General features: G+C 44.3%; 1 protein-coding gene across 2 annotated transcripts in view; it reads left to right on the top strand.

Annotated features, from left to right (window-relative positions):
• LOC147120907 (nuclear receptor-binding protein-like) overlaps nucleotides 1-14311 on the top strand; it is an 84996-nt gene that overhangs the window by 37928 nt on the left and 32757 nt on the right. Inside the window, exon 7 of one of the 2 annotated variants that reach the window (XM_085979395.1) lies at nucleotides 222-248. The exons of the other annotated variant lie outside the window; for it this stretch is intronic. Coding sequence (XP_085835521.1) covers nucleotides 222-248 — 27 coding nt within the window. The remainder of the gene's footprint in view (nucleotides 1-221; nucleotides 249-14311) is intronic. 2 annotated transcript variants of the gene reach the window in all.

Below are 14311 nucleotides of genomic sequence, written 5' to 3' on the forward strand. Positions count from 1 at the left end.
TCCTTTTTATATTTAGGGTAAAATTTACTTTATACATTGCTAGTGGTAAACCCTGTGCTTGGGAGGGAGCAGAAAAGAAGGAAAACTGAATTGTTTGTGACTGAGAGTGGGCACTTGCAACATAACTCGTGGTATGACTAATAATTTGGGCTTATGTCACAGTGACCTTTGTGAGGACAACTATTGACTTCTCTTTAATTTGCTGTATTTTGTACATACAGTTCAATCAGGACACCATTATAATGGGAGTGAGTGAAAATGGTGCATTGCATTTTATGCATGGCTCAATTATGCATTTGTGCATGTTCCTTCAGATTGCCCAAGGCCTTGAGGGAAAATCATAATGATATTGTCCATTTTAAACTTCAAAGGTAGCAGTGCTGTGAACATTTCACTCTTTATGACCCAATTTTTTTTTTTAAACTTCACCTTTGGGCAGCTGCTCAATATTTTTTCCTTAGCAACCAGTATAGTCTTCACATCTGTGTGGCTCGCTTAGGTGAATGAATTACAATACCATAAGTCTGGGTTTTTTTTGTCTAATATATAGTTTTGCCTGGGATTTGACTCTGTGCAGAATATTGAATCGCCTCTAAATCTTAACCATGAAAATTGTTTAAAAATCTGATGTCAGTCTAGGACCACCGACATGGGTAAATCATAGGGACCGTCTCTTTATCTTCCCCCTTCTCCCAACAAATCCTATTTTAAGTAGGTGAAAAAAAGTAATCAACAGCTTAAACGATTATATGCAGCTTTGTCGGGCCAAGACCAGCTGATTGACCACCTCTGGGATCTGCCATGCAAGTGTTATCTGCTGGGTCCAACGCTTTATCAGGTCAGGGTATCTTTTAGACAGACACCTAGACCAGGAATATGTCCATGCTCTCAATAGATTATCCGGTTCTAGTCTTAACCAAGTGCAGAGTCTCTGACAGCACAGTTGAGGGATACGCGATGCTACTTCTTTTGGTAAAGATGCTGTCACCACTGCAGATTGCTCATCCGGAGGCTTATGGGTGACCTCTCCAGAATATTGCCCATGGGTTCCACTCTTTGCCAGCATCTGACAGTTCTGACCAAGGGGGATGGTTTCTGATGTAACAAGACTACTGAGCGCTTGGTTTGAGTGTAAAACAAGGCTCAGTATTTTTACATCAATTTAATCAACTGTTTCAAAACCATGAGATTTCTAGTTACATCACTAGTTCCTGGTTACAGAAACATCCTGAGCAAGCTGGGCCCACGTCCGAGTATTTATACTCCTTGGACGGCGCCACCAGCTGGCCGCTCAGTGTTACTTCATGAGTCATGATAAGATTCATGACCGTTTCTTGTACAGCTTGGGACCGAAAACAACTCTGCATGACCAAATTCAAAAATCCTGTGTGGTTGGGTGGGACGGGACAGTGAAATTTGTCTTCAGTTGCTTCTTTGAGTCCCAATATAATTTCCAGCATATAGTGTGTCATAGAGTTATACAGCACAGAAAGAGGCCCTTTGGCCCATCGTGTCCGCACCAGCCATCAGGCCCTGTCTAATCTAATCCCATTTTCCAGCACTTGGTCCTTAGCGTTGTATGTTATGGTGTTTCAAGTGCTCATCTAAATGCTTCTTGAACGTTGAGGGTTCCTGCCTCTACCACCCTTTCAGGCAGTGAGTTCCAGATTCCAACCACCCTCTGGGTGAAAAGGTTTTTCCTCAAATCCCCTCTAAACCTCCTGCCCCTTACCTTGAATCTATGCCCCCTTGTTATTGACCCCTCTACTAAGGGGAAAAGTTCCTTTCTATACCCTATCTATGCCCCTCATAATTTTGTACACCTCAATCAGGTCCCCCCATCAGCCTTCTCTGCTCTAAGGAAAACAACCCCAGCCTGTCCAGTCTTTCTTCATAGCTGAAGCGCTCCAGCCCAAGTAACATCCTGGTGAATCTCCTCTGCACCCTCTCCAATGCAATCATATCCTTCCTATAGTGTGGCGACCAGAACTGCACACAGTATTCCAGCTGTGGCCTAACTAGCATTTTGTACAGCCCCATCATAACCTCCCCGCTCTTGTCTTCATTAGCCAAGGCATAGAATATAAGTATCCCTTATGCCTTTTTAACCACCTTATCTACCTATCCTGCTGCCTTCAAGGCTCTATGTACATGCACACCAAGGTCCCTCTGATCCTCTGTCCTTCCTAGGGTCCTACCATTCATTGTGTATTCCCTTGCCATCAGGATGTGGCATCAGCAAAATAAAAGTGAGAGGCTGGGGGTGAGTGTTGGATGTTCAGAGAAGTTGGTTGCTTAGGATGCATAATCTTCCTCTGCCTTGTTTCTTGAGAAGTCTGATTGCATTCCAAAACTTAGATGTCTTATGGAATTGCTGCTAAATCTGTTCATCCTGATTCTGATGGTCAAGATATTTCAATTGGCAGTCAGCCCCCATATCATATAAAGTGTCCATTTACAATGGCACAACAAAACCTGGCTCCAGGCAGGCTACTAACAAAGGGCAAAAGGAAGGAGAGTTCATCAGTTAAATCCTAGTTTCTCCCATCTCCAGTCAACAGAAGTGACCTTGGTTCTGGCACAAAATGGGCAGAGATGCAGGGATATAGATTGTAATTCATGATTTGCAGAAGGGTTTATCAATAATACAGCTCAGCAGGCAAACAAACATATTGGAGTGGGATTAACATAGGAAATTAGAAAGAGACCTTGGTAATACTACAGTTGTCGCATTCACTATCGAGTCAATGTGAGGAAGGAATTAACCAAATAGATTGTTTGGTTTATAGGCAGACTTGTCTACAGAGGTTGTGTTGAGGCACAGCGCTGATGAGACCACACTTGGAGTACTGTGGTCAGTTTTTGTCACCACATTTCAAAAAGGATGTACGATAGCAAAATACTGCAGATGCTGGAAATCCAAAATAACAACAGAAAATGCTGGAAAAACTCAGCAGGCCAGGCAACATCCGTGGAGAGAAATTAGAGTCGACGTTTCGGGTCAAAACCCTTTGTCAAGACTAAAGAGGCACAGGGAATGAAATAGATTAAGAGGCCGGGCTGGGAGAGAACAAAAGAGAAGAGACATCAAAACGAGACGAGATGGTGATAGGACTAGTGGAGAGACAAAAACTGCTCTAGATTAGGTGTGAAATGCGCTGGCAGAATGGGAGACAGCTGCCATGTGGGGGAGAGAGAAAAAAGGAAAGTGGGGGGGGGGGAAACCAAAACAAAGGTGTCGCTAAAAAAAATAATCTGGACTCAATATCGAGTTCAGCAATTTCAGATCATAACCTTGGCCCCTATTACATTTTTACTTATCTTTTATCCACACCTTTGTTTTGGTTTCCCCCCCCCCCCCCCCTTCCTTTTTTTCTCTCTCCCACATGGCAGCTGTCTCCCATTCTGCCAGTGCATTTCACACCTAATCTAGAGCCATCTTTTGTCTCCACTAGTCCTATCACCATCTCGTCTCGTTTTGAATACCTCTTAATGTCTCGTCTCTTTTTTGTTCTCTCCCAGCCTGGCCTCTTAATCTATTTCATTCCCTGTGCCTCTTTAGTCTTGATAAAGGGTTTTGACCCGAAACGTCGACTCTAATTTCTCTCCACGGATGTTGCCTGGCCTGCTGAGTTTTTCCAGCATTTTCTGTTGTTACTTCAAAACGGATGTACATGCTTTAGAGAGGGTATAAAAACAATTTTTTCTTCAAGGGATATGGCCAACAATAGTAATCCTGAGAAGGTGGTTTGCTGCTGCCTTGAACTGCTGCAGTCTTTGTTCCCACAACAGCAACAACAACTTGTATTTACAGAGCGCCTTTAACGTAGTAAAACATTCTAAGGCGCCTCACAGGAAACAAGATTTTACACTGAGCCACATAAGGAGAAATTAGGGCAGACTTGGTCAAAGAGGTAGGTGTTGAAAAGCGTCTTAAAGGAGGAAAGAGAGGCAGAGAGGTTTAGGGAGGAAATTCCAGCGCTTAGGGCCCAGGCAGCTGAAGGCATCGCCGCCAATGGTGGAGCGATTAAAATCAGGGATGTTCAAGAGGCCAGAATTAGAGGAGTGCAGATATCGTGGGGTGGGGGGGGGGTTGTGGGGCTGGAGGAGATTAGAGCTAAGGAGAGGCGAGGCCACAGAGGGATTTGAAAATGGTGTCAGGTAGGTAATTTGAAGATTTTGGTCGAGATTTTGGCAGGAACAGCAATATTTTCAACAAGTGAGTACGATTCGTGACTTGGAGGGGAACTTGAAGATGATGGTTTCCCATGATCGTATTACTCTTTGTGATAACGGTTGTGGAACTGGAAAGTGCTGTTTCGCTGAGCTCGGTGAGTGAGTTGCTGCGTTGTGTATTGCAGCCACAGTGCACAGGTGGTGGAGACACTGGAGATTGAATCTAAAGAGAATAACACTGAAAGCAGCAATTGGAGAAGCTTAAGATCTCCAGTCTAGAGTAGGTGATTAGGAGGGGGTGAACATCATTTCAAGGTATATAAAGTAGATCATGTGAACCAAGATTATTACTTCAATTTAAGTAAGAACAAGGCATAAATTTTAATTAATAACTTGCAAAAATTAATCTCCTTTAATGTATGAAAATGTCCCAAGGCACTTCAGAGGTATGGGAGGTGGGGAATACTGAGCGAAAGCTGGAGATATTAGGGAAGATGATCAAAAGCTTGGTTAAAAAGATTTATTTTAAGGAGCGAGAGAGGCAGAGCGATTTTTAAAGGCAATTACAGAGCATTTAAAGCAAGAGAGAATTTCTTAAGGGTGAGACTTGGCCCATCGAAGCTCATCCCTCTACAACATTTACATGGGATCTGATTGAATTTTGATAACATCTAGCTTTGTTTTGTTATCTTGCTTGGTAGTTTATGTTGTGTATGTACCTTTAAGGGAATAACTGGTCTCAGACTGCAGTACCGGCAGTGACCACCCCTGTATAAAAGGCACTAACAGCCTTCTGTAGTTTCAGTTTCCCGATTGTCTCCATTCAGTAAAGACTTGTTATAATCAACTCCTGCTGTCAGTGTCCCAATTATACACGGACATAATATTGGCGACGAGCAGATACGAACTTACCTACAGTCTGCACCACCTCATGGGATCCATTCCTGAAGTGAAGTGAGCAGAGGTCGAGGCCAGAAGGAAGAAAGAAGCAGTAGAAACGGGCGTCGACCGTGGGCATCCGCCCCTGAGTCAGCGGAGTTGAAGATTGCAGGAGAGGCTGTCGAGAGCGGGGCTTGGTTCCTGTCGACGGTGCTTCAGCTAATCGGGCTGGTGGCAGGTAGTACACTGATCCTTCCTGGGCTGCGGCGGTCTAGAACTCGAGCGGGTGGCTTGCAACGGGGCCGAGCAGCGTTGTCGGGAAGAGGAGAGAGAGAGAGAGAGAGGGTGGAGCACACAAGGTGCGGCTGGTGCTATGAAGCCGGGCAGCGTACAGACCCGAGAAGAGGGAGGCAAGAGTCCCACAGGGTTGTTCCATGACGGGAAAATAATAAAATAAAAAAAATATTAAACGCGCAGAAAGCCGCGAGGAACTGCAGGTTGCCACGGAAACCGCGGAAAGCAGCGCTAGCAATAACGGGGAAGAAGGCAAAGCGCGGGAGGCGCCATCTTAATCCAGCGGGGAAGAAGGCAAAGCGCGGGAGGCGCCATTTTAGATTTCCAAGATGCCGAAGACTGGCTGTATCACTGCCTTTGATAATGCAATAGAGGACTGGACCACGTATGTGGAAAGAGTCGAGGTATATTGCGAGGCAAACGAAATAGCCGATGAGAAAAAGGCATCGGTACTGCTAAATTTAATGGGCGCAAGAACGTACGGCCTATTGCGGGACCTGATTACTCCAGCCAAACCGAAGGTGAAGAGTTTTAACGAAATTGTTGCTATCCTACAGGAACACCTAAACCCTGCACCGCTGCTGATAGCAGAAAGATTTAAATTCCACAGGAGAACTCAGCATAAAGATGAGAGCAATGCTGAGTACCTTACGGAACTACGCAAGCTATCAAAGCACTGCCAGTTCGGAGCAGGACTGGCAGATACCCTACGGGACAAATTTGTCTGTGGACTCCTGAGTGAAGGAACCCAGAAGAAGTTATTCTCAGAGAAAGAGCTGACGCTAGATAAGGCTTTCAGCGTGGCAGTATCGTACGAAGCAGCAGCCAGGGGAGCTGCGGAAATACAACAAAAGCCACAGGGATACGGCACCCATGAAATGACACGGGGATTTGCAAAATGTTATCGCTGCGGCAGAACTAACCATGACCAGAAGGACTGCTTGTCCAAGGACAAAATATGCAGGCAATGCGGAAAGATGGGACACATTGCACGAGTTTGCAGGTCTGGGAAGAAGACCAACGACAACAAAAAGGCTACTAAGGAACCGTACAGGAAAGTACATAAGAGATGGACAGTAGTTCCGAAGACCAGATGAGCGATAGTGAATCCGGGAACAAGAGACTAAGCTGTCTCAAACTTCACAACGTAATCGCAAAAGAGGATCACCGAACCATTTGGGTCACCCTCACGATAGCAGGGTCCCAAGTCAAAATGGAATTGGATACAGGATCAGCTCTAACCGTCATGAATCGACGAGACTACGAGCGGCTATTCTCACACATACCCTTGAGAGAGACATCCATTGTCTTGAGGACATATACGGGGCAAAAAGTATACCCCAGAGGAAAAATAAGGGTGCCTGTCAAATACAACAGCAAGAAAATATGGAAATTGTATCTCTACATTCTGCAAGATGGTGGACCACCGTTATTGGGACGTGAATGGATCAGAAAGATAAGTTTAGACTGGCACTCCATTCAGGCACTGACGGTGGCGGGTAAAAAGGATGACGACGTCACTCCTGGACGATTGTCAACAATCTTAGCTGACGCCAAAGAGGTTTTTCAACAAGAACTGGGCACTCTTAAAGGCGTAACCGCCTCGATAAAAATGGAGGAGAATGCAATTCCCAAGTTTTTCAAAGCAAGACCGGTACCATATGCAATTCGCAGAGCTGGAGAATGCAGGCGTGTTATCTAAGGTAGACTGGCGCGAGTGGGCGACACCCATCGTTCCTGTCATGAAGAAAACGTTAAACAATAAGTCTGAGGAGCCAAGGAAGGCTCGCATCTGTGGGGACTTCAAGGTGACGGTGAACCCAGTCCTTCACACAATACAATATCCTCTTCCAAGGATAGAAGATATCTTCGCCTCACTATCTGGAGGGAAGCATTTTACAAAAATTGACCTGGCACAAGCATATTTGCAGATGGAGGTTGCAGAATCCTCTAGGAAGTATCTCACGATAAACACTCACAAAGGTCTTTACCAGTATAATTGACTGGTATTCGGAGTAGCATCAGCTCCAGCGATATGGCAAAGAGCGATGGAACAAGTCCTTCAAGGGATTCCGGGGACTCAGTGTTACTTAGACGACATCCTAGTGACAAGTGAACACCTTGCCAACCTAGAGCAGGTGCTCACTAGACTACGTGAACATGGGCTACGAGCCAATCGCCCCAAGTGCGAGTTTTTTAAGAAACAGATATCGTATTGTGGCCACGTGATTGATGAAGAGGGGTTGCATAAGTCCCCTGACAAAATTAAAGTGGTAGTTATGGCTCCGGCGCCTGAAAATGTGTCGCAACTGAGGTCATTCCTCGGATTGGTGAATTACTACCGTAAGTTTTTGCCGAATTTGTCCACAATTCTGCATCCACTGAACGCCCTACTACGAACGGGAGTAGCATGGAAATGGAGCGATGAATGTAAGCGGGCTTTTCAGGAGAGTAAGGACCTAATCACTTCAAGAGAAGTATTGGCTCACTACAACCCATCACTACCGATAAGACTGGCGTGTGATGCGTCTCCCTACGGCATTGGGGCGGTACTGTCACATAAATCCCTTGATGGTTCAGAGAGGCCGATAGCTTTTGCGTCATGCTCGTTAACTTCAGCCGAGCGTAACTACGCTCAGATTGACAGAGAGGCCCTCGGCCTGGTGTGGGGGGTGAAGAAGTTCAATCACTACCTGCACGGTCAGAAATTTACTCTACTAACGGATCATCAACCCCTCGTCTCCATTTTCAACCCTCAGAAGGGCGTACCGATAATGACGGCACAACGGCTGCAGAGGTCGTCCCTTTTCCTAGGGGCACACCAATATGACATCGAGTACAAGGGAACTAAACAGCATGGGAATGCTGATGGATTGTCGCGCCTACCGTTACCGACGGTGGAAGAAGAACTGGCAGTGGATCCAGTGGAGTTATTCCACTCGACCATAGTCGAATGTCTCCCTGTGACGAATGCAAACATAGAAAAGGAAACACGAAATGACCCGACACACTCCTGGGTCTATGATTTAACAGTGAAGGGATGGCCAGCACATGGCGAACCACTGCTGCCAGCATTCTTGCCGAGAAGAGAACAGCTGTCAGTGTGCAGAGGGACCTTGATGTGTGGATCCAGAGTAGTAATTCCACCCAAATTGACGGATAGAGTGCTCAATGAGCTTCATGAGGGTCATCTGGGTGGGGTAAAAATGATGAACTTAGCCAGAGCGTTTGTGTGGTGGCCGGGAATCGATAGAGAAATCGAAGAGATGACCAAGGGCTGTACAGGATGCTAGAAGGTCCAAAACGCCCCACCACAAGCTCCTCTACATCCATGGGAGTGGCCCTCCTCTCCATGGCAAAGGGTGCACATTGATTTTGCTGGTCCCTTTATGGACTCGATGTTTTTAATTGCGGTGGATGCACATTCAAAGTGGCCAGAGGAAATAAAAATGTCCTCAACCACCACAGAAAAAACTATCACAGTCTTACGAACCATATTCGCCAGGAATGGGCTGCCTGAACAGATTTGCTCTGACAATGGACCACAGTTTGTGTCTGAAGAGTTCCGGAGGTTCTTAAAGAACAATGGTGTTAAGCATTACACATCCGCCCCATATCATCCAGCCACTAATGGATTGGCCGAGAGGTTTGTTCAAACATTCAAGAAGGCTATGAAGGCAATGTGTAATGAAGATATACCCCTACAACACAAGGTGGATAACTTCTTGTTTGCCTACCGGAATGCGACACATGCGGTTACCAACCAAACTCCAGCCATCATGATCTTCAATCGAAGACTACGATGCCGCTTGGATTTGGTTAAGCCAAACGTCCGAAGAGATGTGGAGAACAGGCAGTTTCAGAATATGAATGAAAGGCCAACCAGGAGTTTTAAGATAGGTCAACCAGTTTTGGCCCGGGACTACCGCACAGAGAAATGGCAGCCAGGAACGATCTGTACACGGCAAGGACCTCTAATGTATACCGCGGACGTTGGAGAGAGTATTGTAAGACGCCATGCTGACCAGATTCTAGAGTCACTGGAAAACATCAACTCCACACCACGATCTGATACACCTGGCGATGAAACCGAAGTACCAATTGCATCTACCGCAGAATCGGTGATATTGGAAGCAGATGAACCAAACAACGACATTGATCCCGACTCAACCTCACCAGAAGAACCTGATACCCCAAAGAGGCGTTATCCAGACAGAATCAGGAAGCCTCCTCAAAGACTGAACTTATAATTGCTTAACCTCAACCAATGTATCTAGCAACCGTAATTGTAATTAGTTATTATTTAGTTGTTAAATGAATGTTATGTACTGTTTATCTAAAAGGGGAGGAATTGTTGTGTATGTACCTTTAAGGGAATAACTGGTCTCAGACTGCAGTACCGGCAGTGACCACCCCTGTATAAAAGGCACTAGCAGCCTTCTGTAGTTTCAGTTTCCCGATTGTCTCCATTCAGTAAAGACTTGTTATAATCAACTCCTGCTGTCAGTGTCTCAATTATACACGGACATAATAGTTTACTTAAAAGCATTTTCTCTTTCAAGTAAAGAATTTTTTTGCAGTTGTAATTTATCTTGCATATATGTCCTCTGGTGCCACTTTCTTGGTTTACTTATCCACAGCTTTTTATATTCCTCAATGAGGTAATAGACTCATGGAATAAGTTACATTGGACTGTCATTGAAACAAATTGTGTAAATGGTTTTAAGAGATCACTTGCTGTGTTTCTGGAAATAGAAGGATATAGTGGTAAAGTGAGTGATATCAATTGTACAAGGAGCAAGCTTGTTTGACCAAATGGCCCTTTTCTCATTATTATAGAATCATACAGCACAGGAGACTGTTCAGCTCATTGAGTCTGTGCCAGCTCTTTGAAAGATCTATCCAATTAGTCCCATTCCCCTGCTCTTTTCCCATATTACTGCAAATTTCTCCTTTTCAATTATATATCCAAGTCACTATTGAATCTGCTTCCAATACCCTTTCAGGCAGCGCATTCCAGATCGAAACAACTTGCTGCATAAAACAATTTCACCTCATTTCCCACCTGGATTTTTAGCCAATTATCTTAAATCTGTGACCACTGGTTACTGACACTCCTGCCAGTGGAACAATTTCTCCCTATCTACTCTTACCAAAACCTCTCATCATTTTGAACACCTCTAGTAAATCTCCCCTTAACCTTCTCTGTTCTAAGGAGAACAATCCCAGCTTCTCTAGTCTCTCCACATAACTGAAACCACCCTCCAATCCTTGGTACCGCTGTAGTAGAACTCCTCCGCGGCCTTGACATCCTTCCGAAAGTGTGGTGTGCAGAATTGGACAGGATACTCTAGCTGTGGCCTAACCAGTGATTTAGAAAGGTTTACTATAACTTCTCTATGCCTCTAGTTATACAGCCAAGGATCCCCGTATGCTTTAACAGCCATATCAACGCCCTGCCACCTTCAAAGATTTGTGTATGGACCCCCCAGCTCTCTCTGTTCCTGCACTCCCTTTAACATAGAAACATAGAAGATAGAAGATAGGAGCAGGAGTAGGCCATTCGGCCCCTCGAGCCTGCTCCGCCATTCAATGTGATCATGGCTTATCATCCAAATTCAGTACCCTGTCCCTGCTTTCTCCCCATACCCCTTGATCCCTATAGCCTTAAGAAATATATCCAACTCCTTGAATATATTTAATGAATTGGCCTCTACTGCCTTCTGTAGTAGAGAATTCCACAGGTTCACCACTCTGGGTGAAGAAATTCCTCCTCATTTCTGTCCTAAATTGCTTACCTATTATCCTTAGACTGTGACCCCTGGTTCTGGACTCCCCTGCCATCGGGGACATCCTTCCTGCATCTAGTCTGTCCAGTCCCCCCTCATTCTTCTAAAGCTATTAGAAACACAAAAATAGTTTTGGTGGTTCCCCAACCTAAGAGCTTTGTTCACTTGTGTAACGTTCTGGCATCATCAAACATCTCTGGTTTTTAATGGAATGGATCATCTTTCTGAAAACAACCCAAAGAAGGGTCTCTTTTTGATCAGCTGGGTGTTTGGATGCGTGGAAACCCATCACCATGTCCAGTTCAAGTTGCTGAGAAATCTACACCCAGTTTTCTTGCACAAATCCAGAGAGCTTAGGTGCAGGTTGGCTGAGCCAAAGCATGGGGACTTCCAAGTGTGCGCAGGATTACAGCTCAAACTGCACACTTGACCAGAGCAAATCACCAGCAAGTTTGCCACTGCGTGTCCAGCCAGAGGCATCCTACCCACCAAAACTGCAGAATTGTGAAGATTCCTAGTCTCCAGTGACAGAACCTTCTAGATTCCAATAGTAAGCTCGACTGACTGGTTCAGCAACCCTGCTCTGTAAACCTGCCCAGCTCCACAGGTCTCTTATGGAAGACTGGCCTGGTTCTGAATTTGCATCAGTAGGTGTGTCATATTGGAGTGACTGACACCACCCCCCCCCCCACCCCCAAGGGACCTCGTCTATCCTCTCCCTCACATTCTATGTGTAAACAGCTTTAAATGACTTAATTTTCAGAACAAAACCCACCAGTTTATCACTGTTTAAGATAATTATATTGAGATGTCACAGACGCTATACAGACTAGCTGTAGAATTTGTATGCTGAATTTGATCAGGTTTGCTGCAGATTTTGACCTTGAAGTGTTGATCAGTTCTAGGAGCCACTGGTCAGCATCATATCCTCAGAAGGTAAATTTAAATCTGTACAGTACTATGATGATTCGGAGCTATGATTTTAGGGAACACAGGAGATTAGTGTTCATGTTTCCCACTCAAGATAGTGATTATGATCATGTACTTGGGACTTTACTTGGAAGACTGCGAATCCCAGAATTACAATTGTCCCTCAATCAGATATGAAATCTCTAGTACATAGAGGAGCCATTGGACCTCATTACTGACAGGGTATCTGCGACTTGATGGAGACACCCTTGTTCTTCTATTATAGCAAAAACTTTACATCACCCTGATTAAATCAGTAGAATTTTCATCCCCTCATGATCCAAAAATACCTTAATGAAAACATCCCACTTCTGTGACACAGCCCATCCTCATCGGGCTGCAGGATGTTTAGTGTACCAGCTATCAGTGTACAAAAGGCTCTACTTATTACCATTGTGGTGTTTTTTACTTTGGTGTGCTGTTCTGTGAATGTTCACAAAAAATTTCCTCCTTGTTTGCTGGCTGCCTTGGGAACAGGACCTCCATCTCTACTCTTTCCTGGCAATTCTTACGAGTTCAGTGAGCATTTCTCTAAATAATAACAGGTTAGGGTTCTTTGTATTGCCAAAATGTCATTTGGAATCCATTCGGCGTCTTCGGTTTACGTTGGACTGCACTTCCTTTTTGATTAACTTCATATTATAAAAAAAACACTAATTTCATTCCGCCCCCTTCTTGCTTTGGCCTCATTTGGCCAGATACCAGCACCAGGCGGCTAGCTCTCTGGCTTCTGTTAACTGGATGATTGCTGTCCAGCTAAAGACTCCCTTCGATTTCCCCTTTCTCCTGCATTGAGCTCTCTGGGACTCTGCTTCGGAGCTTCTTGCACAGTACAGGGGAGATCAGAAACTTGAAGTAATAGAAGCTCTCGCTCTAGTTCTGATTTTACGTTCAGTACTCCAATCTACTGTGATATTGAGCTGCCCTGGATTACGATAATGGATTTTCTACAAAAAGACTGCTTTTTTGAAGAATTTTGTTCAACCAAGTCAAAATCCTATTATTCAGGAACCTAGTTAAAAGCCTGTTTGTTTCTGTAGTTGGCTTTTTGATTATCAAGGTGTTTGCAGAACTTCATAATTGGCTTTCCACGTGCACATTTAAATGTTTTTAATTTCAATTATCATTTTTTCTGACTCCCCAGCCCCACTTGGATCACAAGGCCTGACTTCCTTGGAAGAGTCTGTTATTTCTTTCATAAAATGTTTATAGCCATGTAGTCCCATTGTTTCTAGGTATTTGAATGAGGTAATTCTCCAGTGCCATTAGCCAGCATACTTTTACAAGATGTAACTGTTTGAGGTCTGCAGTCAATTATAGCTGGCTCTTTGCCTGCTCAATCTATTGTCTTGTTTGTTAGGTTGCTAGTTAGTTCTCGGTGTTTTTTTTTACTGTGCATGAAGGCATTTAAGTGGAGTTCTATCTCAGAGTACCTTTTTATAATGTACCCAATTTTGAGCCTACATCTATGAGAGTTAAAATGCGTGGCCTGGAGGACAGTCTCTTCCACTTAGTTAATCAGCAGTCTTCATTTGAGCTCATTTTTAAGGCTGGTGCTCCTTAACCTCAAGTTTTTAACGAGTTTATAATTCCAAATCTTTACCTTTGTACCCAGGAGTAAGCTGAAGTTCTTTTTGTTTACAACTGATCATGCATTTATGGGCGAAATTATTGTAGATTAACAATTCTCAACTCTTGTAAAAGATCAAGTTTCAGCATCTCCACTTTTTAAGTGGATAGTCAAATGCATTTCTACATTTTATTTCATAGTGATTAAAATCCTATTCCATCCAGTTAAAAAGATGCTGTTGAGCAATTGCCCCATTGTGTTCTCCCCAGAAAATGACGTGTAGAGGCAGGGGGTATATATAAGCGTTCTCAATCATTCATCATTCCTACTGGTAACTGTAATCGGATTCAGTTTCATAACTCTCCTTGTCCAGCCGATTTAAGGATTATTTGGGGCCTGCACATGCGCACACGCATGGGTTATGTGACAATCTAAAGGGCAAATAGTGCAGCAAGTCCAATTATCCAAAGGCAGAGCAGTCTTGATTTATGTGCGAGACAAACCTGCTTTGAAAATGTTAGTATCCACAAACCTCTGTCACTGAAAGATCTTAGTTGTAGGAATTAACACCTTCAAGATAGTGATGAGGAGGAGAGAGATGTGCCAGTGAATTTAAAAATGACTGATTTTCACA

The sequence above is a fragment of the Somniosus microcephalus genome, chromosome 3, assembly GCF_052327205.1.
Source record: "Somniosus microcephalus isolate GS21.2 chromosome 3, FLI_Smic_1.0, whole genome shotgun sequence".
In the NCBI taxonomy this organism is placed as follows: Eukaryota; Metazoa; Chordata; class Chondrichthyes; order Squaliformes; family Somniosidae; genus Somniosus; species Somniosus microcephalus.